This window comes from Cavia porcellus, unplaced genomic scaffold (genome assembly GCF_034190915.1).
Source record: "Cavia porcellus strain 051 isolate PalLab524CR breed Dunkin Hartley unplaced genomic scaffold, mCavPor4.1 scaffold_2, whole genome shotgun sequence".
Classification (NCBI taxonomy): domain Eukaryota; kingdom Metazoa; phylum Chordata; class Mammalia; order Rodentia; family Caviidae; genus Cavia; species Cavia porcellus.
Genome location: NW_026947485.1, coordinates 33,406,134 through 33,429,359, shown reverse-complemented (window position 1 = coordinate 33,429,359; position 23,226 = coordinate 33,406,134). Strand labels below are relative to the sequence as shown.

The 23,226-nt window shown below is 38.8% G+C and overlaps 1 protein-coding gene across 3 annotated transcripts in view; it reads right to left on the bottom strand.

The window, feature by feature from the left end:
- Window positions 1–442: 442 nt before the first annotated feature.
- The window catches only part of Itprid1 (ITPR interacting domain containing 1), a 152,215-nt gene continuing 129,431 nt past the window's right edge, over window positions 443–23,226 (bottom strand). For 2 of the 3 annotated variants that reach the window (XM_023564290.2, XM_063240389.1), the window contains 5 exons: window positions 18,815–18,897; window positions 17,145–18,386; window positions 2,321–2,448; window positions 1,347–1,458; window positions 443–898 (listed from right to left, as the gene is read on the bottom strand). In XM_023564290.2, the coding sequence (XP_023420058.2) occupies window positions 722–898; window positions 1,347–1,458; window positions 2,321–2,448; window positions 17,145–18,386; window positions 18,815–18,897 (1,742 nt within the window). In that variant the 3' untranslated portion in view covers window positions 443–721. The remainder of the gene's footprint in view (window positions 899–1,346; window positions 1,459–2,320; window positions 2,449–17,144; window positions 18,387–18,814; window positions 18,898–23,226) is intronic. The other variant, XM_063240378.1, reaches the window with a different exon arrangement.

Genomic DNA, 23,226 nt, shown 5'->3' with positions numbered 1-23,226 from the left:
AATTATCTTATTTATTCTTTTGTATCTCATTCTTTATCCAAATATCAATATCATATATCTTCAGTCTTGCCCTAAAAAGTCTACAGTTCAGGTGGAATCCCCAGCCCAGAATAGGTACTTCATCAGCACTTTCAGGGGCAGACCAACTTGGCTTTGGATGGTCTGATACCTCTAAAGCCAAGATCCTATTTTCCTCATCTTTTTTCACTTCCCCAATCAGACCCTCCTTACATCTGATCTGAATATGACACCCTAATTTTGTGTCTTTCATAATACCTGGTTATGATCTTCAAAGAACTTTCCAAGTAGTTATTGATAAATACATGCATGTGTTTATCTTCCCATCAAGCTCTAGCAACACAGAACCTGTAGGCCATTGTACAATTCTGTGTTGGGTGCTTACTAGATGATTACTTGTTCTATACGAATGAAGATTCAAATATTCTGAATTTCTCCAACTTTAATCATAGAGTAAATTATGAAAAGCATAGCTGATGAAAGATTAGTAGACATTTTGGGTAAGACAATATAGATTTCCTTGTTATAGACTCTTCCATTTTGTACAAAGGCAATCAAATGATCTCATCTAGAGAAGGTTATTTGTATCCTCTTCTCCAGCAGAGCAACATGATGGACAGGCTGGACTTGATTCTGTCCAAGCTGGTGATAGGGGAGACATCTTGGTGCTGGTCTCCAAATCAGGGGCAGCCAGGATAGCCATCTACATTGTGGCTGGACAGGGAGCTTGCTGGCCACCAGTCAGAGGAAAGGCAGGCTCAGGGGTGATGGGAGGTAGTGTGCCAGCATCTGAAGTCTGGCTATCGTTTTCTTCTGTCCAGGTGTGTTGTTGCAATCTTGTGCAGTGCTCAGATGCCTCCCCTATGAGGAGGTCCAGCTGCTGCAAGGAAAACAAGGACAAAAGGAGTGAGTGACAGATCACATTTGCACCCAATACATAACTCAGACTTGGGAGAAAGGCATTCAGGTGATGTGAATTCTCTAGAATGAGCTCTTTCCAGCAGGTTATGGTAGGAATTTAATTTATATTGACTCAGGACTCAAGTTTCACCAAGCCTGTATTGTCTGTTCTCGTACAAAATGGTCAACAACACTTATTTACAGGTTAGGGTGAAGCTTGGCCTAGCAGATAGCTGCACTGAGTTCCAATCCCAACTCACCACCAGCTATCTGTGGGCTTGAGAAAGCAAGATATATGTCTTTATACCTAAAATACAGACATGGGGACATAAACTTGGAGTCCAAAATGGTTACACGGTCAGGCTTCTCACTGGATACCCCCTCCCATGGCTGCCTGGATAAAGTCCCACTCTGTACCCATGCTGTACCAAGAGAATCCCTTCTCTGATTTGCTGTGCCCGGTGTCCTAAGTGAAATTCCAATTCTGTCACCTGCTGCCTCAAGGCCTCACGTAAAGTTTGAAGTTGCTCAGCTTCCCACCTGCAGGTAAACAATAGAAAACAATCAAATTGAACAGTGGCTCCAGGTACAATTTTCCATTGTCCCTCTCTTATAATGTAGGTCCTGCTTTGGAGATTCTTAAAAGGGCATGCCACCTTCTTTATTAGATTCAGTTGCAGACATAGACTTGCTATTAGGTCATGTTTTATTCCCTGCAGCACTGCAGATGGAAGCCAAGGCTCATGCATACTAGATGTGTACTCCACCACTGTGCTACAACCTCAATCTGCTTTCTTTTTAAAAAACAACTCTATTGAAGTATGATTAACTTCTCATGAAGTTTTCCTGGCTTACACTGCAATTCACTGATGTGTAGCAAACTTATCAAGCTGTGTAATTATCACCAACAACAATTTTAGAATATGTCCATCTCCCCAGGAGGACTCTTCTTCCTCTTTTTATAATGAAACCCTGTTCTTACTCTGTAGTCCCCAGGCATTGAGGATGCATTCACTCTGGAGACTTTATAAAAACACATTTAAAAATAATGTAGATTTTTCTAAATTCTAATAACCTCCAACCTTTGTACTTGCAGGAGAGCCCCATTTGTATTGATTAAAGACATCCTGCTGGTATCCTCCCTCCTCCCAGCTGACTGTCCCTCTCTCGACCTTCTCAAATAGCCCTGGCCTTAAAGAACAAGTGTTCCCAGGTATCCAATGGCTCTCCCAGGCTCCCACTGTGAAAGCAAAAGTAAGATCATGAAAGCAAAGAAAACACTGGCCGATTTCTCATTAGCTCTGCTGCAGGGTGCTCACTGGTCCAGTCCTGCACTGATTACCTTCCCTTGCTCCAGGTGTCTGCACTGGCACTTACGTTTATGACTCCCTTAGATAATTACCTTTCCTCCTCTGACATGTCCCTGCAAAAGAATGTTTGCTGTTCCACCAGGTGCTGTTCAATTTCCTCTAAATGCTCCCGGAAACTCTGGCATAGCATCTTCATGGCTTCCATCTCACGGACAGTGCACTGAAAATAATTAGACAGTACTGAGAATAGGTCCTTTCTGATCCACTGGAACAGCTTTCCGAGGTAGGATCTGCCTTCTTATTCAGGAGAGACTTTGGCTTCTGGAAGCAACCAACCAGAGGCAGTACTTGGCTTTGATAGGGCAAAGTAGGTGGGTGGTGCTTGGGTGACAATCTTATATCTCTGAAAGCACAGGGCTATCAGAAGAATTAGGGAATATAAGAATTTAAGGGTGTGAACAAAAGAGAGCAAGAGGGAGAGAGTGTGTGTTAAGAACAGTTGAATCTTGTTTAATCTTCTGTAACTTTGGTGCTGAGTACCAAAAACATTGAATAGATCTATTCTGATGGTATGTCTTTGATTTAAAAAGTCTGCTCAGAATATGTTATACCAGTCTTAGCCCCACTCAGCCACAGTCCCTGGTGACTGAAATCCACAGGATCAGCTTCACCAGACTAGTCAGCTCACTGGCAAGTCAGGCCAAGTTAGGCATCCTATCCTCTCCAAGAGTGAAAAGCTAGGAATGAGCTCCTTCCTCCTCTTTGTGATCCCTCCCACACTTCCTGATGATTAGCCTTTAAATCGTAAATCTCTCCAGTACTGTGCTTTTGCCTGGGTTTCCTAACTTAAATACCTTCTTGAAGCCTTTGAGAAATGCAAAATTCTCTGCATATAACAACTTCAAGCTGCACTAAAAGATTTGACTGAACTCTAGCAGGACTTCTGATAACACAGGGCGATGCCCCACACATGACACCCCCCCCCCCACCTCCCCTTCTCCAGTTAAAATGGTCATCCAAGAAAGCTCCAGGTTACCAGGAAAATTAACTGTTTACTCTTACCAGTACTTGACCTAGGCCCCCGACCTAGACTCCTGACTTAGACCCCTGAGCTTTCTTTTTAAAAGCATATATTGAAAGAAATTTAAAATTTTGAACATGTATCTCTTACAACTCAGAAGTATCTTTCTCAGGGACCTGAAAGACAGTACTCATCTGCAAGACAAGGGACTATCTCCCAGGCTCTGAAAGAGGATGGAATCCTAGCCTCAAAACCTGTCAGCTCACAAACATAGCTGGTGTAACTGCATTTATGCTGACCAACCTTTCTGTGTCATTTTACTTTTTACTTCCTTGACTCTACAGAGCCCCTGCTCAGTTCTTTCCTTCATTTTTTTTTTAATGCTCAAATCACTTCTGCACAAAGTGGGATGGGGTTTAGCTCATACCAGTTCCAGTAGTTATGGAATAAAATCTGTTTTCCCTGCTTGAACTATCTTTGACATATCCAAGCCCAGTCCATTTATGCACCATTATGATTTACTGAAGCCTGATCAGCTCTTCCCTGGATTTGTAGCCTAGATTTGGTCCTGTGTTAAACAGACCCCAGACCCAGAAACCCAGGTCACTTCCTACATACCTTAAGGGACAGAAATGCTTCCTGTGAACTAAAACAACCTCTACCAGCCCTGCTCGCAGATCAGTGTGGCAGAAGCCTCTGGTTGTCTATTCACTCTTTCTTCTTTTTCCTCTTATTAACATAATTCTACATCTAAGGGGGCAGCAATGTGTTTGGCTAGAAAACTATACTTCCCAGCTTCCTTTGCAGATAAATTAGCCAAAAAAATAAATAAATAAATAAATAAATGGCAGCACTAAGCAGGGTATGGGGGCTTTGGAAAAGCTCATTTAAGGCTGGAAGACCTCTTAACCTTCTCCCAGATACTTACCTGACAATCAGACTAATTCCTCCAGCTGTTTCTAGGAAGTTCCAGATTTCTTACCTTTCCCGAAACTACATGACAAGATCCTAGAAGCCTGATGGATATTTTTAGTAGAATTTTCATCATTCAAATACTTTTCTAAGAGTGATTATTTGAATGATTAAACTCTCCATCATTTTGCTTTGAGAGTTAGTTTTGATTTTATCTTTTGATAATGCATTTTATATTGAAAAACTCTAATTACTTTTAGCCTTGGTATGAGTGAATCTGAATCAGACAAAGGAGGCTGAAACATTATGAATGTTAGCAAAAGCACTAGAAAGATAACTAGAAAAGATCTTGGAGATCATTACAGCTTCATTCACAAATAAGTGTTCTGCCAGAGAATCATTAACTGTACGGTCTGTAATCAAAACTGGCAATCATATTCAACCCAAGCCCCTGATTCATGGATCACAGCAGGAACTACAGGGGACCTGGACACATAGAAAAACTATCTATCTCTTAGGAAGGAGCAGATTAAGTCATTCAAGTTGAATCCATGACTATCCAACTGGTTCAAATTTAAACTTCCAGTGAGAATGAGGTCACAGCCATGGAAAGATGGTGCTCAAGTAGGCTAAACAGCACAGAAATTGGGATTTATGCTCCATCTAGACCTTTCTGGGTATCCCTTTGTGACTGAGGCTGTAGGGCTGGGGGTAGGAACTGGGAATAGCTCCTGGGGCATACTCTGGAAAAGGAGTGCAGAAGATTCGGAAATGATGCCATCTTCTGGTCGTTCAGAAACACTAAGTAATACATTTTAGCCTTGAAACAGGTAAAGAAAGTTTCCCCACTCCTTTACACAAGAAAGGAGTGGGGAAAAGAATGTATTTTGAACTGGTCAATTTTTTTCCTCCTACTATAAGGGCTCAGTTAGGTTCAAATACAGTGCAAGGTGTGTTCTACTACTGATCCAGAGCCATTAAAACCAACTTCATCTTCAACATTACGAGAAACAGTACAAAAAAACCTTCAATGGTGAGTTGGATTATGTTACTTTTAAAAATTTACATACTTGAGAGGAGGAGCTGGGCAGATCTGGGGTGCCCTCACTGGCCTCTCTGCGTGTCTGGAGGACTCTGGATTTCTGCGCCCAGACTGCTGGAGTTCCCTCAGGCTTCCAGGTGCAGTGAAGGAGAGAGGTGGGTTTGAGGCTTACCACATCAGCCTCCCCATTCCCGGCTTCATTTGGAGACCTGCTGAGCTCCCGATAGGTGGGCTGGCCCACACTACCAGCCTAGTCCAGGCTGTTTAGCTGCCGCGCCTGGCCATAGGTCTGCAGAGGAGGAGCTGGGCAGATCTGGGGTGCCCTCACTGGCCTCTCTGCATGTCTGGAGGACTCTGGATATCTGCGCCCAGACTGCTGGAGTTCCCTCAGGCTTCCAGGTGCAGTGAAGGAGAGAGGTGGGTTTGAGGCTTCCACATCAGCCTCCCCATTCCCAGCTTCATTTGGAGACCTGCTGAGCTCCCCATAGGTGGGCTGGCCCACACTACCAGCCTAGCCCAGCCTGTGTAGCTGCCGCGCCTGGCCATAGGTCTGCAGAGGAGGAGCTGGGCAGATCTGGGGTGCCCTCACTGGCCTCTCTGCGTGTCTGGAGGACTCTGGATTTCTGCGCCCAGACTGCTGGAGTTCCCTCAGGCTTCCAGGTGCAGTGAAGGAGAGAGGTGGGTTTGAGGCTTCCACATCAGCCTCCCCACTCCCGGCTTCATTTGGAGACCTGCTGAGCTCCTGATAGGTGGGCTGGCCCACACTACCAGCCTAGCCCAGCCTGTTTAGCTGCCACGCCTGGCCATAGGTCTGCAGAGGAGGAGCTGGGCAGATCTGGGGTGCCCTCACTGGCCTCTCTGCGTGTCTGGAGGGCTGTGGATATCTCTGCAACCAGGGAGGGTCCACAGGTTCCTGAAGCACTGCGGCCTGTGGTGAGTACCCTAACCCGGCTGCGATTGAAGAACTGTGGAGCTTCCAAGGGGCAGGTGGGCGCACAGTGTCCCTGAGGCCCAGCTTGTCTGGAACTGCGGAGTTCTGAGCAGGCAGAGGAGGGCCACTGGTTCTGTAGGCCTAATGGCTTGGAGTAGCGCGGCGCCAGAGTCCCAGTAGCTCCAAACATAGAAGGGGATTTTCAACAGATCCTGAGGAAGCTTTCAAATAACACTTGAAACACAGAAATATAGGACAATGACAAAACGAAAGACCAAATTACAACCTCAAACCTCCAGCCCATCTCAAGAAACCCTAGGAGCGATGTATATAGAAGAAAATATATCCCATCCACCTCATATATCGGACACAATAGCCACTGAAATTGACAAGCAACTCCAGGAAGCTTTAAAGAAATTCAAACTCGAAATAATCTCCCAGATAAAAGAAGAATTGATAAAATAAATGAAAGAGATTCTAAATATATCTAAAGAAAACACAGATAAAAAATTGGAGGAACTAAACAAAAAGATAGAATCCCTAGACGAGCAATATAAGAAACAAACAGAATACATAATGCAGATGCACAGAGATATACAGGAGATAAAAAACTCCACTGAAAGTTGTAAAAACCGCCTTAATGAAAGTGAAGATAGAATTTCAGACCTTGAAGACAGGATTGCAGCTAGTGAACAGGAAAGGAAAGATCTTTTGAAAATAACAAGGAACCAGGAAACAACAATTCAACAACTGCAAGACGATGCAAAGAAGAATAACATAAGAATGATAGGGATTAATGAAAGAGAGGGAGACAACATGAAGGATGTCAGGAGGATATTTAGAGAAGTAATAGCTGAAAATTTCCCAAGCATGAGATCAGAAACTGACATCAGGATCAGTGAAGCATATAGAACTCCAAACAGTCATAACCAAAATAAAACTACACCCAGACATATAATAGTCACCATCCCAGAAATCCAACACAAGAATAGATTATTAAAAGCTGTCAGAGAGAAAAGACAAATCACTTATAAAGGAAAACCTATCAGAATCACAGCAGACTTCTCAGCACAAACGATAAAGTCAAGAAGAGCATGGAGTGAAGTATTCCAGATCCTAAAGCAAAATGATTTCCAACCAAGACTGATATATCCTGCAAAACTATCATTCAAAATAGATGGTGAAATACGATACTTCCATGACAAAGAACAGCTGAAGAACTTCATGAACACCAAACCAACCCTGCAAAAAATATTGAAAGACAGTTTAGATACACAAAGGAAAAAACCACTAAGCAAAGCAAATAATTAAACAGAACTGAAAGATAAAGATGCAACAGCAGAGAGATAACATTCCTACAATTAACCAGCATTTAACAGTAATAACCATTAATGTAAATGGTCTCAATGCACCAATCAAAAGAAACAGACTAGCAGAATGGATCAAGAAACAAAATCCAACCATATGCTGTTTACAGGAAACCCATCTAACCCAGAAAGATACTCACAGACTGAAAGTCAAAGGATGGAAAACAATTCTTCATGCAGCAGGAATCCAAAAAAAGGCAGGAGTAGCCATTCTGTTTGCAGACAACGTGAACTTTAAACCAACAATGACCATAAAGGACAAAGAAGGTCACTACATACTCATAAGGGGAAAACTCCAAGAGGAAGAGATAACTATCTTAAATATATACGCACCAAAATCCAGAGCACCCAGTTATATAAAACAATTATTAACAGAAATGAAAACTCAAATTATCAGTAACACAATTGTAACAGGAGACCTTAATACACCACTGACACCAAGGGACAGATCAACCAGACAGAAAATGAGCAAAGAAATAACAGAACTGAATCACACCTGTGAACAAATGGGTTTGATAGACATATACAGAATGTTCCACCCAACAACATCAGAATACACATTCTTCTCAGCAGTACATGGATCATTTTCTAAAATAGACCATATATTAGCTCACAGAACACATTTAAGCAAATGCAAAAGAGTTGAAATCATCCCTTGCATATTATCGGATCATAGCGCTCTGAAATTAGAAATTAATGACAAAGGATACTGCAAAAATTCCGCAAACACATGGAAACTAAATAACACACTCTTGAGTAATCAGTGGGTCACAGAAGAAATTAAAGAAGAAATTAAACAATACCTAAAAGAAAATGAAAATGCAGATACAACTTACCGGAATCTGTGGGATGCAATGAAAGCCGTTCTGAGAGGAAAATTTATTGCACTGAGTTCCCACATCAGGAAAACAGAACGAATACAAATAAATAACTTGATGCTACACCTCAAACAGCTAGAAAAAGAAGAGCAAGTCAAGCCCAAAGCCAAAAGAAGAGAGGAAATTATAAAAATCAGAGCAGAAATCAATGCAATAGAGACTAAGAAAACAATCCAAAGAATCAACGAATCAAAGAGTTGGTTCTTTGAAAGAATAAATAAAATCAATAAGCCCCTAGCCAACCTTATTAAAAAAAGGAAAGAAAAAGCTCAAATTCATGCAATAAGAAATGAAAAAGGAGAAATCACTACAGACCCAATAGAAATACAGAGGATCATCAACACCTATTTTCAAAACCTCTACTCTCAAAAGTTTGATAACACAGAAGAAATAGACAGATTCTTAGAAGCATATGAAGTACCAAAGCTAGATCAAGAGGATATAAAACTGTTGAATAACCCAATCTCTGCTAATGAAATTGAGAATGTAATTGGGTCCTTGCCCACCAAGAAGAGCCCAGGCCCAGATGGATTCACTGCAGAATTCTACAAGAAATATAAAGAAGACCTAATGCCGACACTCCTCAAACTATTCAATGAAATTGAAAGGGAAGCAATCCTTCCTAAGTCATTCCTGGAAGCAAATATTACTCTAGTACCAAAACCTGAGAAAGACCCAACTATAAAAGAGAACTATAGACCGATCTCCCTAATGAACACAGATGCAAAAATGCTCAATAAAATATTGGCAAATAGGATCCAGCAAATCATCAAGAAGATTATACACCATGACCAGGTGGGATTCATCCCAGGAATGCAAGGATGGTTCAACATACGCAAATCAATAAATGTAATCCACCATATCAATAAAGCCAAAAATAAGAATCACATGATCATCTCTATAGATGCAGAAAAAGCCTTCGATAAGGTCCAACACTTATTCATGATAAGAACTTTACAGAAAATTGGAATAAATGGTCTTTACCTCAATATAATAAAGGCCATTTATGACAAACCAACAGCCAGCATCATACTAAATGGCCAAAAATTGAAAGCCTTTACTTTAAAATCGGGTACAAGACAAGGATGTCCTTTATCACCACTCCTATTCAATATAGTACTGGAAGTACTAGCCAGAGCAATTAGGCAAGAAAGAGAAATAAAAGGGGTAAAGATAGGAAAAGAAGAAGTTAAATTATCACTGTTTGCAGATGACATGATACTCTACATAGAAGACCCCCTAAACTCCATTGAAATACTCTTAGATACAATAAATAAATTCAGTAATGTGGCTGGATACAAAATCAATACTCAGAAATCAATAGCATTCCTATACACGAACAACAAAATTACAGAGAGGGAAATAAGAGAAACTGGACTATTCACATTAGCAAGCAAAAAAATGAAATATTTAGGAATTACTCTTACGAAAGAAGTGAAAGACTTATACAGTGAAAATTATAATACACTGAAAAAGGAAATTGAAGATGATCTCAGAAAATGGAAAGACATCCCTTGCTCATGGATAGGAAGAACAAACATTGTGAAAATGGCCATTCTCCCAAAACTGTTATACAGATTCAATGCAATCCCAATAGAAATACCATCAACATACCTTATAGATCTAGAGAAATCACTCCTAAATTTCATCTGGAACCAGAAGAGACCTAGAATCGCAAAGACAATTCTAAGCAGCAAAGACAAAGCAGGAGGCATCACAATCCCTGACTTGAAGTTATACTACAAAGCAACAGTAGTAAAATCAACATGGTATTGGAATCAAAACAGAGCTGAAGATCAGTGGAATAGATTAGAAGATACAACCACAACTACAAACACACTTAACCACCTTATTTTTGATAAAGGAGCCAAGCAGGTTCACTGGAAGAATGACAGTCTCTTTAATAAATGGTGCTGGAAAAACTGGCTCTCCATTTGCCGAAAACTAAAGCTAGACCCATGTCTATCACTATGTACTAAATTAAAATCTAAATGGGTCAAAGATCTGAATATTAAAACAGAAACATTAAATCTATTGGAAGACAAAATAGGTAGAAACCTTGGAGACATAGGAGTAGGTAAAGAATTCATGAACAGGACTCAAACCGCACGGGAAATACTTCCCAGAATCAATAACTGGGACCACTTCTTATTAAAAAGTTTCTGCATGTCAAAAGAAATCTCCAGCATAGTGAAAAGAAAACCCACAAACTGGGAAAAGATTTTAGTGAACTCTCTCTCAGACAAGGGCCTCTTGTCTAAAACATACAAAGAATTAAAGAAACTCAGACCTCCGAAATTCAAAGATCCAATCCAAAAATGGGCATCTGAGATGAATATGCAATTCTCAGATGAAGAAATGCAAATGGCAAATAAATACATGAAAAAATGCTCATCATCATTGGTCATTAGAGAAATGCAAATTAAAACCACACTGAGATACCATCTCACTCCTGAAAGAATGGCCAGGATCAAGAAAACCGACAACAAATGCTGGAGAGGCTGTGGGGAAAAAGGAACTCTCCTGCACTGCTGGTGGGAGTGTAGACTGGTACAGCCTTTGTGGAGATCTGTCTGGAGATTTCTCAAAAAGTTGGGACTGGAAATCCCATTTATTCCAGCTATTCCACTTCTAGGCATATTCCCAGAAGAACTGAAAGCATCATACCACAGTGATATATGTGCACCTATGTTTATAGCAGCACAATTTGTAATCGCCAGATCTTGGAAACAACCCAAGTGCCCATCAACTGAGGAATGGATAAAAAAGTTGTGGTATTTCTATACAATGGAGTATTATTCAGCTATAAAGAAGGATCACATTGAGATATTTATCAATAAATGGGCGCAGCTTGAGACCATACTCATAAGTGAAATAAATCAATCTCGCATGTGTGAATACCGAATAGTTTCCCTAATGTAAGTAATGATTCAAATATATAAAAATATGTGGTAATCATGATTCCCCATTAGGTGGCCTTGAAGCCTTATAAAGTTTTCACTCATTAATTAGAAAGGCTTTATTCTGGGCTTCTTGATATGAAAATATTTGAAGCTAGAGTATATGAAGTTTTACCCAAATATTTCAAGGAAAAAGACACTATGGTAACTACTATTAAGTCAGGTTATAAGGTGGTGAAGTACTAGGTTATTGAAACAGTCATGCTGTAACCTCTATTGTTATATTGTTATGTCCTGTTTTATCTCAATCTCCCCCTTATTGTTTCAAAAAAAATTATTTAGTCATTTCTTATGTTTCTCTTAATTAAAGAAAAAATTCAAAAAAATTAGGATATATAAATAGTAACTCTTTTCGATTTCCTATTAACTTGTTTTGAAGTCCTGTAGTACTCCCACGATCTTGTTTTGACTGATTAGACTCTGTTCCATTCTATATGATAGTATCAAGTTTGAAGACATAGGCAACTACTTTGAAGACAATAAGATTCACTAAGATACCCATTCTGGTTTGACTATTGTCTTCTTTGGAAGTCCTGTAATGTTTACAATGCCTAAGTTTTATTGGTCTTGTTCTCTACTGTTTTGTCCAACTTTATAATATCTAATAAGATAGACAATTCTTTTTAAGGAAACAAGGGACAACGTTGATAACCATTGTTGATAAACTTGTACTCTGTTCTACACCATGTGCTATGTCTATCCTTGGTATTGACTGACAGCTTTGTTTTGCCATATTTGACTGTATTCTTCCCCCCCCCCCCAAAGAAAGTAATAAGCACTAAGGAGTAATAAAATCCAAGATGTGTAAATTTTGTTGTAAAAAAGAGAGGGAAAAAAAAAAAAGAAAAAGAGCTCTAACGGATATAACAGCAAGTGTGTTTGGGGGTGTTAAGTAGCTGACTTTATCAATGTTTTTGGAACATTGAACACAGCTGTTTGCAGTCTCCCTGTTTGAATGTCCACCTTGTGTTCTTTGATACTGTGATTTGAGGAACTATTTTCAAGAAAATAGTGTGTAATCTACTAGCAGGTAATTTCTTACTGTTATGGTTTTTTGTTTTGTTTTGTTTTGTTTTGTTTTGTAGTTCTGTATTGCGTGTACCCTTACGCCGCTTTGGTTTGTTTTGTGTTTCTCTCTTTTTCCTCTTAAATAAAAAAAAAAAAAAAAAGAAAAAAAAATTTACATACTTTTCTTTATCTTTAAATGCCAAACACCAATACTATAGAAGAATTTTCTAACATTCAGAAGTCTTGTTTCTGAAATAGCTCATTATTATTTTCTGGAAAGATTTTTGTTTTTGTATTACCTCTTTTTGAATTAATAAATCATTCTGAAGAATTTGCATACACATATATTCAATTATATCACAGGTAAATTCTTTTTTGGTTGTTTGTTTTTTTGAGATAGAATCTTGCTATGTAGTTCAGGTTGGCTTTGAGCACACTTTGTAGCCCAGGCTGGTCTTTTTCTTTTTTTTTTTTTTTTTTCGTTTTTATTGGTACCAGGGATCGAACTCACGACCGTACACTTGCAAGGCAAGCGCTTATGCCGCTGAGCTAAACCCCAGCCCTACCCAGGCTGGTCTTGAACATGCAATGATCCTTTTGCCTTAGCCTCCAGCATGCTGGGATTATAGTCATGAGCCACAACACCCAGCTTAGAAAGTCAATTCTTGAATTAAATTATCATGAAAAATTCACTTATATGTAAGAATTTAATCATCAAGATACCTTTCTCTTAATATGTGTTAATCCTCAAAAAACACAAAAATAGTGGGGTATTTCTCTGCAGTGTTGCCATGGAGGTGGAGATGTTTTTCTTAGTCAACTCCTTTATCTAAAATTGTTTAATCTTAATTAACTCTGCTTAGAATACCTATTGTCATATATAAGATGATATACATGTTGGTCTATAGTCCAAGACATCTTTTCTACATTTTTTATTAACCCCAGTTAGCATATAGCATTTAATTTTATCTTTTTTCTGAATATTTTTCATACTTTATAATTCCAGGGCCACATATAGTAGATGTTTCTACATGTACTGCATTTTTTTCTCTCTTCTTTAAGTAGCCTCTGCTTATGGGGAAACAAAATTATTTTCACTTGTTTTTCTGTGTGTGTGCATGTGTGCCTCTGTGTGTGTGTGTGTGTGTGTGTGTGTGTGTGTGTGTGTGTGTGTGCATGAAATCCATGCCTGTGTGTATGCCTTGGAAAAGTGTAAATATGCATGTGTCCCTACATTTATGTCTTGATTGTTTCTTTTGAATGTATGCTTCTACTTCCTTGGGTCTAAATAAACAGAAAAACATTATCATCTAGTAAAACTCTATACAATAACCACTTCAGCAGTGTATAATGCCAAAATAAATGAATGCAAAATTATCTTTTTATATAATTGCAAATTCTAAGATAAGGGAAGCCTTAATAACTATGAGACAAGTGCAGTGGCCATTGAATGGTGGCACCTACAACTATTCAATTACCTACGTATTTAAAATCTACAAGCAAGTCTGAGGCTCAATGCTGTGCATAATGGGCCACCAACTTCTCTCTTTTCTACCTATGTGCGGGTGTGTCATAATGTCAAATTAGGAAGAACATTATTTTCAGAAGTCATATCCTTCCACACAGCTCGGACTATGTAGGCCCATTGCCTTTCTTAAAGGTCTCTCATTTCCTTGAAATAAGCAGAAGGGGACAGCAGCCCTGGGTCTACAGTCAGGGCTGTAGCTGGAGCTGGCTCATTTTTAGTCTTCTGCCTTTATTCTAAACAAGGTCCTTACCTTGCACCCAGCTCTGGGCTCCTGTGCCTGAGTTTCCCCAAGAATGTCTCTTACTCTTCCCAGCCTGGATGCCTGCTAGAAGCTGCAGTCCTATCTCCCTGCCTGTTCATCTCCTTCCAGACACGACACTTATTTGCTTGTTTATTCCTCAGAACTATGCTCCTCCAAATGTCAGTACCTAATATAACCACTCGTCTTTTCTAGTAATGGTGTGACTAGGCTGTAATAATTGATCTGCCAATCTCTCTGGATGCCACGGTTTGCCCAGTAGAGTAGACTCCTCTTGGCACTAATAGTCAGGTTCCTTGTCTTTCTAGACCCTGGAGCACCCTTTACCTGCATTGATTTGTAGCAGGTATCCAATCATATCAAATGGCATCCTTGAGTAGGACACATTGTGCCCTGGGCAGCTGTTATCCCTTTTGCTTTCTTTCTTTCTTTTTTTTTTTTTTTTTCATTTAGAAAACTTTAGGTTCTTCCTTTGTATTTTAACTTGTGGTCATGTCACTGAATGAATGATAGTCTAATTGAATATTTGCTATCATAGATATCTGCTTACAATACAAAATTATAAATTAAGTGATGATGTTCACCAAAGATAACTTGATGCAATAAACTTGTAGCTCTTCAGTCTATTGATTCATGTTATTTCTCTTCTTAACCAAACATAAGATTTACATTGTCTTTAGGAAGGATGATGTGAACAGAAAGCAGATACTCTCTTCATGTGGAATAAATGTCTTCAGAATTTACTCTAAAAGAATGACATTGGATATGTCTACAAGAACCATTCCTTCTGAAGTTTTTAACAGAGTTTTGACTAGATATTTTATTATTATAAAATAAATATAATTTAACTCATGTCTTTGTAAAGCTTATCTTAAAATATAAATTAGCAAAATAATCTCTCTTTAAACTATATATTAATATATTAGACCAAACACCTGATTTTCATGATGAAAACAGAAATACTTACTTTTAAGTTTTAATTTTTTCCTCATTAGTCTTTTAAAATGTCACTTTCTCTACTTATCTTTCATTTCTAATATTTTCCTGTGCAAAATAAGTAAGTTGCTTAAATGATGATTCCCCTAGACCTGAGTTTTTCAACCCTGATACTTAACATTTTAGACCAAATAGTTCTTTGACAGGGCTAACCGTAGGATTTTTTTTTTTTTTTGGTGGTATCAGGGATCGAACTTACGACCTCATGCTTGCCAGGCTGGCAGTAAGGCCACTGAGCTAAATTCTCAGCCCTAACCATAGGATGTTTAGTATCACCTTTGATCTCTATTCACTTTTTGCCAGTAGCACACACACCTCTTCCAGTTGTGACAACTAAAAATGTCCTCAAACATTGCCAAATGTCAGCTGGGGATGAGGGTAGTAGATCTTCTGCCTACATGATGGTGGTGATGGTGATGTGACCCTTCTACAAGATTCGAAGCTGAGTCTTTCCACACCCCAGAAGGATTCCGCCTACACATTAATCTGCATTCTTTTACTGAAATTTTGAATTATACCCCTAGATATGACCCATCTCAGTGCCTAAATGGAGTTTTATCTTATTATTACAAACATCATCCATGGCTGATTTAGAAACATTCCAACTGGCTAGTCCTTCTGCATTTTGAAAAAAAATGACGATATTAATTGACGGGGTATTACTGAGCATAAAATACACTTAATATAAATTATTTTACCTTTTATGTAATCACCTTTTATGTATATTACATTTATATATTTCTGTATTTTTGAAGGCTCATGCGGTGATTTACTTTTAAACAATAATTTTCTAATACTAGTATTGCTTTTATATAAATTTAGGCATTTTAAATTACACACATCTTTGCCATAGTATTGTGTCAATGAATTTGGTACCTCTCAAATCTGAATTTGAATTTGGATTTAGGAGCTGACAGGTATCTAAAATACCAGTATTAGTTTTCTTATCTACAAAAGAAGGAAGAGCTGGTACACTTAAGAATCCAAGAAGTATTTATGGTGTCTATGAAACTGAACATTAAATAGCAAAAGATAAAAATGATTAGCATAATAACTCAATACATATTTGTGAAATTAAAGTAGGAAGCTGACCCAACATGAACTAAATTGTATTCATTCAGCAAATCATATCCTACACTCTCTGTGCTCAGTCCCTTTTAACAATCTATTCTAGTAGTTTCAGGTGTGATAGTTTCAAATTTTAACCAGTGGTTAGCCTTGGAAGCCTAGATTATTTCTCACCTTGAGAACTGCTGCAGAGCAGAGTTGGAAGGACTCATTAAATACTTGTTTACTAATCAAGGGCTAAAGAAGTTTGAGGACATTCAATTCTCTGTAACTCTAATGTTCATTTTAAACAAGCTTGACCAAGTGACACCAGAAGTGGACCTGAGAAGCTCTAGATTCAAGACCTCAGCCATGATAAAACAAGAATAAACACTGAAAGTAAGAGTTAACACTCATGTAATGAATATCACCGAAAGCTTTCTCTGTGCTAGACAGTGTGCAAAGTACTGTATCTGAGTGTGCGGAATGCTTTACAATTTTTATTTTATTTAATCTCAAGGCAATCCTATGGCTGTGTTGTGGACCATGTCTATATTTTATAGTTCAGATCCAGAGAGATTAAATGTCCCATGCAAGATTACACAGTTAAATGAATTTAAGACCTAGAACTTGTCAGACCAAACAGGAGATAAGGCAGGTGCATTCATGGTTACAACCTTGGACGTATGAATATACTGTGTCATACCTTTGTTTTCCCTTCTGTAAAATGAAGATCACTCATAAAATTTATGTTCCTTACTTTGAAAGGTGATTAGAGCATCAAGTAAGAAGAAACTTAGGAGGCTATACTGTAAACAAAGCATCCTAAAAATATTTCCCATGATTTAAGGTGGAATTTTATGCTCGGAAATCTCACACTCAGGAAGGAAGACAAGCCTTATCCCTAAGGTGGTGATGGTGTCACTGGTGCATCTGCCTCGCTGTCATTGCAGAGGAAAACACTTACAGAGCACAGCTCCCTCACGATCCTGTCCTGAAGGACTCTCAAGGTCTTCATGAACTTTGCTTCCAGGTGCTCTGCATGTGAACACAGCCAGCGTCTGCCCACAGAGGGTGCAGGACCAGTTCTTGATCTCTCCTCACAACTGTGGAAATGGTGATGGCAGCACATACAGCAGTGAGTGGGTGTGGTGGGGCAAGTGCCCACTGGGTCAATACTAGGAAAACTTGTGTCCAGAGAGACTGACCTGGTGAGGGGCTGGGGTCCATGAGTGAAGCTTTTGTTACCTGGAGATACACAGCAATGGTAGGGCTCAGATTCACATGTGTAAGTCTGAACAGAAACATCACTGACCTGTCTTGCTTCTGTTCCCTGTCTCACTTTTGTTGTAGTCATAGGGTCACACAAAGTACATTCTATATCTGTTCTGTAATCCATTCCCAAGGCCACAACACTCTGAGCAGCTGACACCAGATTGGAGGACATCTGGGTTGTCACAGACCTGGCGCAGCCAGCGCTTGTGTCTGTGGCAGCGTCCCCAGCTAGCTTATTGAGGTGATAAATAGACTTGTCAGGTGCTTGACCAAGGTCAGTTATATAGGGTGTGACTTCTCTGGGCCTGGGAATGTGTTGTGGTGGTCTGTGCTGTGCCAGCAAAGAGTTGCTGATGTCAGGATGGAGTTTGCTGCTCTCTTCTTCTCTTGGCACATCCGGGTCCTTTTGAGGGAACCTGTCTTGAGTCTGATCAATTCCACATGACCTCTGAGACTCACAGTGGCACATCTGCATGAGTACTGCCCCATCTCCCTCCGTCCTCAGAGATCCTTCCTTTTCTTCTGTGATGTGAGTCATGGTAGACCCCAGAGGGCCATCAAATGTAGAAATGGCTGTGGCTCCATCCCTATCATATTCAGCATCATGTGTTGTTAAGGGCTGCTGCAGATGGCTGTCTTTCCGTTGGTGTTCTCCCCAAGTGTGGGTCTTGGCAAGGGCCATATCAGGGACCAACAGCTCTGGTGGCTCCTCTGTGGCCTCAAGCTGAGGCTCTTCCTTCACCTCAGATGCTGAGGCCTTTTCATCCAAGACACTCCAGTCTTGGCTTGAAAAAGAGAAGCTCTCCATGCTCTTGGAAGCAGACCCTTTGGACTGTGGCTGACAGTCCTGGGATGACACTGAGCTGTGGCTCTGATCCCAAGGCTTTCTATCTCCATTCTCAGTAGGACTCTGGCTGCTTGGCAGGGAAGGCATCTGCAGTAGAAACCAGAGAAAAAGCACATGAGTCAAGAAGTGGGGGAAGCAATAAGTATAAGGCAATAAATATCACTATTGTTTCAGTAGTCAGGGCATAAAGGTTACAAACTCAAAATTCGAGTTTCTCTATCTGTTGACTATTTCATCTAGCTTCTCTTCTCTATGAGCCTTACTTTCTTTGTTCATAAAAATCAAAAGAAAATAAAAATGAAAGGAAGACTTTATGTTTCTGGCACCTTTTGTTTTGGAATTCCATCACCACCTCCCCACTGATTGCAAGTCGTAAGTCTTGAAATCTTTTTTACTGTGGTAGGCACTTAGAGTTTCTCCTTCCTTCTGAGTCAGTTAGGTTGGGAGAGTGGCTGTGAGAGTGGCAGTGGGGCCTGTGGGGTGAGCAGTCAGGGTCCTGTTCCCACTCCTCCTACCTGGAGAGGAAGAGGTTCCACTGGCTCCTCCAGAAACCCGCTGCTGTCAGACTGACAGCTGTTGGCTCTGTCCACTCTGATGCCTGTAGGAAAAGAGAAAGTTGTGATTAGTAAGGTGCAAACATGCTACCAAGAGCATAGGATGGTCAGGGATGAGACCTGCTATGTGCCTGGCATGTCAGAGATCTTTCATAAATGCCAAGGACAATAGAGGAAGAAATTCCAAAGATATTTTTTTTTCCTCAGAGATTTTGTGGAAAACTACTCTGATACAAAGAGTAAAATAGGGACTGAAAAAGGAAGAACTAACTTATTTGAAAACTAAATAGCCTTATAGTTTTGAATTGAACCTTTACTGGGGGAAAAATCCAGGAGACACACACTCCTTAATAAAACAATAAAAGACCACAATGTATGTACTTTTTTTTTTTTTTTTTTTTTTTTTTGCATGTTGGGAATCACGTTTAAGACTATGTGCTTGCCAGGCAGGTGCTTATACTGCTGAGCTCCAGCCCTCTTTTATTAAGTTTTGAGTAAGAACACTTTGCTGCCTTTTGCTGGACTATAGCTATAGGACAAGTTTGCACTCATGGTTAGACTAAGGCTGCTGTCACAGGGAAAAAGCAGCATAAAGCATTGGCAGGTAGTGATTTGAAAACATACACACTTGAGATTTTAAATCTACTTGTAGATTCTGCTCTAAGCATTGTGCTACATTATTATGTGAAGAGAGGAAAAGGTGGCTAAACGTCACTGTGCTAAAAGTTAAATGCTTTCATTTGTACTATAGCATAGACTAGAATAGGAAATCTCTTTGGAGGAGGTGGTTGGGTCACCTTAGAATAAACAGAGCAGAGGAAAGACACTTGTTTATGCTGGAGCAAAACACTGAGCATGAATGCAAAAAGCCACATGTTGGTGGGTGTAGTGCTCACATAAAGAGAAATGAGGGAGTTGTTTTTATTTGGAAGATGAGCTGCTAACGAAGACTTCACAGAGGCCAAGAGAGCGCAGCTGCTGCTTAGGTGTTCTAGACCTGGCCTTGAAGAATTAGTTGCTCCTGACAGCAGTACCTGGTCTTGTAGGGCAGTTTTAAGTTTCTAAAATTAAGACATATGGACCTCATCAGATTCCTTAATTTGGTCGCAAAAAACTTAAAAGTTAAAAATCAAGGAATATGAGATTTTAATATCTGAATCCAGGTGAGATTGTGGAACATCGAGCAAACTTTAGATACCAACGTCCTTGAGCAAGTTATTGATTTTGTTACATTGGTAAAACTTAAATATGGAAAATATTTAATAATTGTGAACCTAAATGAGACTTCTGCTTTTGACTGAAACTGGAGTGATGGGGACTAGATTTTTCTTCCTCCCACTTGAAACGACTAAATTTTGGAAAATATATGTGAATTTTAAGACAAACAAAGGTCATGCTTATCAAGACAATGGAAATTTTGCAGTTGCTTGGAGTTGATAGTCCATAGAATAGGGATAGGGAATCCAGCAGAGTCTGGAACACTCCTTAAATTAAGGAAACAGAGCTAAGGATCTGAGAAGGGCGAGTCATCTGAAGTTCACAGAAGCAGGAGAAAGCCACATGGAGACAACTCCCAAGGTTCTTCTTGAGTCTTCTTCTGAGTATTAATCAGGTCATGCACGTAAGAAAACACCAAAATTTGAAGAAAGAACCACCTGAAAGGATTGAAGGAAACTTCCCAACACTCACCCCAGACCTGGGACTAGGCATGTTCTTGCCTTTCAGACTGGAAAACCTCACTATTCATATAGTACAGGTTTGAGTAGAGTACTCCAGTGTGTCTTGACTCAGAAGTGAAGAGTAATTAGTCCTAAAATGAACACTGTTCAGATCCCACCTAACATGCCTTAAATACAAAACTGTTCCCAGGTAACTGAAACACGTCCCAGATCTGAACACAAGACTATTTATACGAGTATACTAACATTTTAATATTCAACACATAAATCCACACTTTTTGGCATCTAATAAATGATATCAGGCACGTAAGGAGGGGGGAGATTGTGACACATATTAGGGAGAGAAACCAATTGATTGAAACTATTCTAGAACTGACACAGATGTTAGAATGGACAGACAAGGATAGTAAATGTTTATTGTCACTATATTCTATATGTCTAAGAAGCTAAAGGAAAAATGAAACCTCCTGTTGGAATTGAAATTGTAGGAAGAAAAACTGTAGTGTCTCTGGTCAAGTGTATAATGGATGGGATTTACAGGAGATTGTAGATTATGTAAGAAGAGATTAATAAACTGAAGACACAGTGATAGAAAACACAGAAGGGAAAAATAATTTAATTAATGCAAAGCTCATCAGTGAACTGCAGGACAATTCCAATTAGTATTGTATATAATGGGGAAATCCCAGAGAGCATGGGAGCATGTGAAGAAATATTTCAAAGAAAAGAAAGTTGTTTTCAAATGCCCAACAAATCTCAAACATGGAAAGCACAAAGAAAATTATGCCAAGGTATGTTAAAACTAAATGATCTGGCACAAATGATATAAAGAAGAATCTTAAAAATCAACCAGAGAAAAAAGACATTAAATAAAGTTAACAAAGGCAACAATGATAGCAAATATTTCATTGGAAATAATGCAAGACAGAATGTAGTTAACTAATATCTCTGGAGTACTGAATGAGAAAATTATGTAGGGAAACATTACAAATATTTTTATATTATAAAGATTATGTTAATTATCTGCTTTCAAAAGAAAATTAACTTTTGAAATAAATCAGATAACAATGTCGTTTGACATTCATAACAAAGAGTCAGAAGAAGTGTTACGATAACACGTGTCATTATGCAATGAATATTTTCTATGGCAGGAGATGCTTAAGAGGCATTCTTTATAATATGCAACTTTATAGAGTTTTTAACCTGGGTAAAAAAGTGTGGTATTTTTATACAATGGAGTACTACTCAGCTATAAAGAATGACCACATTGAGATATTTATAAATAAATGGACGCAACTTGAGACCATGCTCATAAGTGAAATAAATCAAACTCACATGTATAAATACCATATAGCCTCCCTAGTGTAAGAAATGGTAAGAATACATAAGATTTTATGGTAATCATGATTCCCCATTAAATTGCTTTGAAGCCTTGTAATATTTTCATTCATCGATTGGAATAGTTTTATTCTGTACTGTTTGATTTTATTATGTGTGATGGTATGAACAGCTATTTTGAAGAAAACAAGACATTACGACAGCCATTGCTGATTTAGTATCATCTTGCTTTGAAGTCCTACCATGCTTTTGTTCTTCTGTTTCCATTGGTTCTATCATGTTGTATCTTATTGGATTTTAATATGTTTGAGAGTATAAACAATTTTTTATGGAAAATGATATAATATAGTAGGCATTGTTCATTTCTGTTATTTGGTTCTGAATGCCCTGCAATACTTTCATTGTCTTGAATCATTTTATACTATTTTGTTATGTTTGATACTATTGTATGTGAAGGTATGCTCAGCTATTTCAAAGAAAGAGACATTATGGTAGCTACTGCTAATATTGGGTTGTCTTGTGGTGCTTACATAATTCTGTTCTGATCTGCTTTGTTCTGTCCTTGTTTGTCTCAGTCTCTTTAAAATAAATAAAAGCTCTGTAGAACTCTCATTTACTTAGTGTCAGAGTAATTAATGGCTAGTTATATATTTGTTGTAGAATATCTACTTGTATTACATTTAATTCATATATTGTATTTAAAACTTTTTATCTCCAATGCTGGAACTAACCCAGGGGCTTCTGCCTGCCAGACAAATGCTCTGCCACTGAGATTTACCCCCTACCCCTGACTTCTCTGTTCTTGTTATAATTAACTGAATAGTACTGGAATTGTTTAGGATTAGAAAAAGCATCACCTATTTGTTACCTACATTTAAAAATGAGTGATTATATTACTAACATTTCACACCTCAATGAATTATTATTATTATTATTATTATTATTATTATTATTATTGTTATTATTTTGTAGCCTGAAGCCCCATCCTATACTATAACTTTAGGGAATTCAAAAATAATAGGAGGCTCAAATCTTGGTGGACTATGGGTAAGACGGACCCCGGAACCTTATACTCTTTCTATAAAGGATCCCAGTACAACATTATTACTTCCACTTCCCAGATAAGTAATTACAATTCTGAAGTGTAAGGGTAGGATATGAAGGCTGCTATTCTCTTTCTTACAATGTGAAATTATATATCATAACACTAGGACAAAATGCTACACTACAGCCTATTTATCTATGTGTTCACTGGCCCCTAAGTTGGTCCAAATGGAAATACAGTAACCCCCTGCTTTTTTGAGGTGACAGTTCTCTCCTCATACCAAAATCTTTGATTGCTCCAATCCCTTGCAT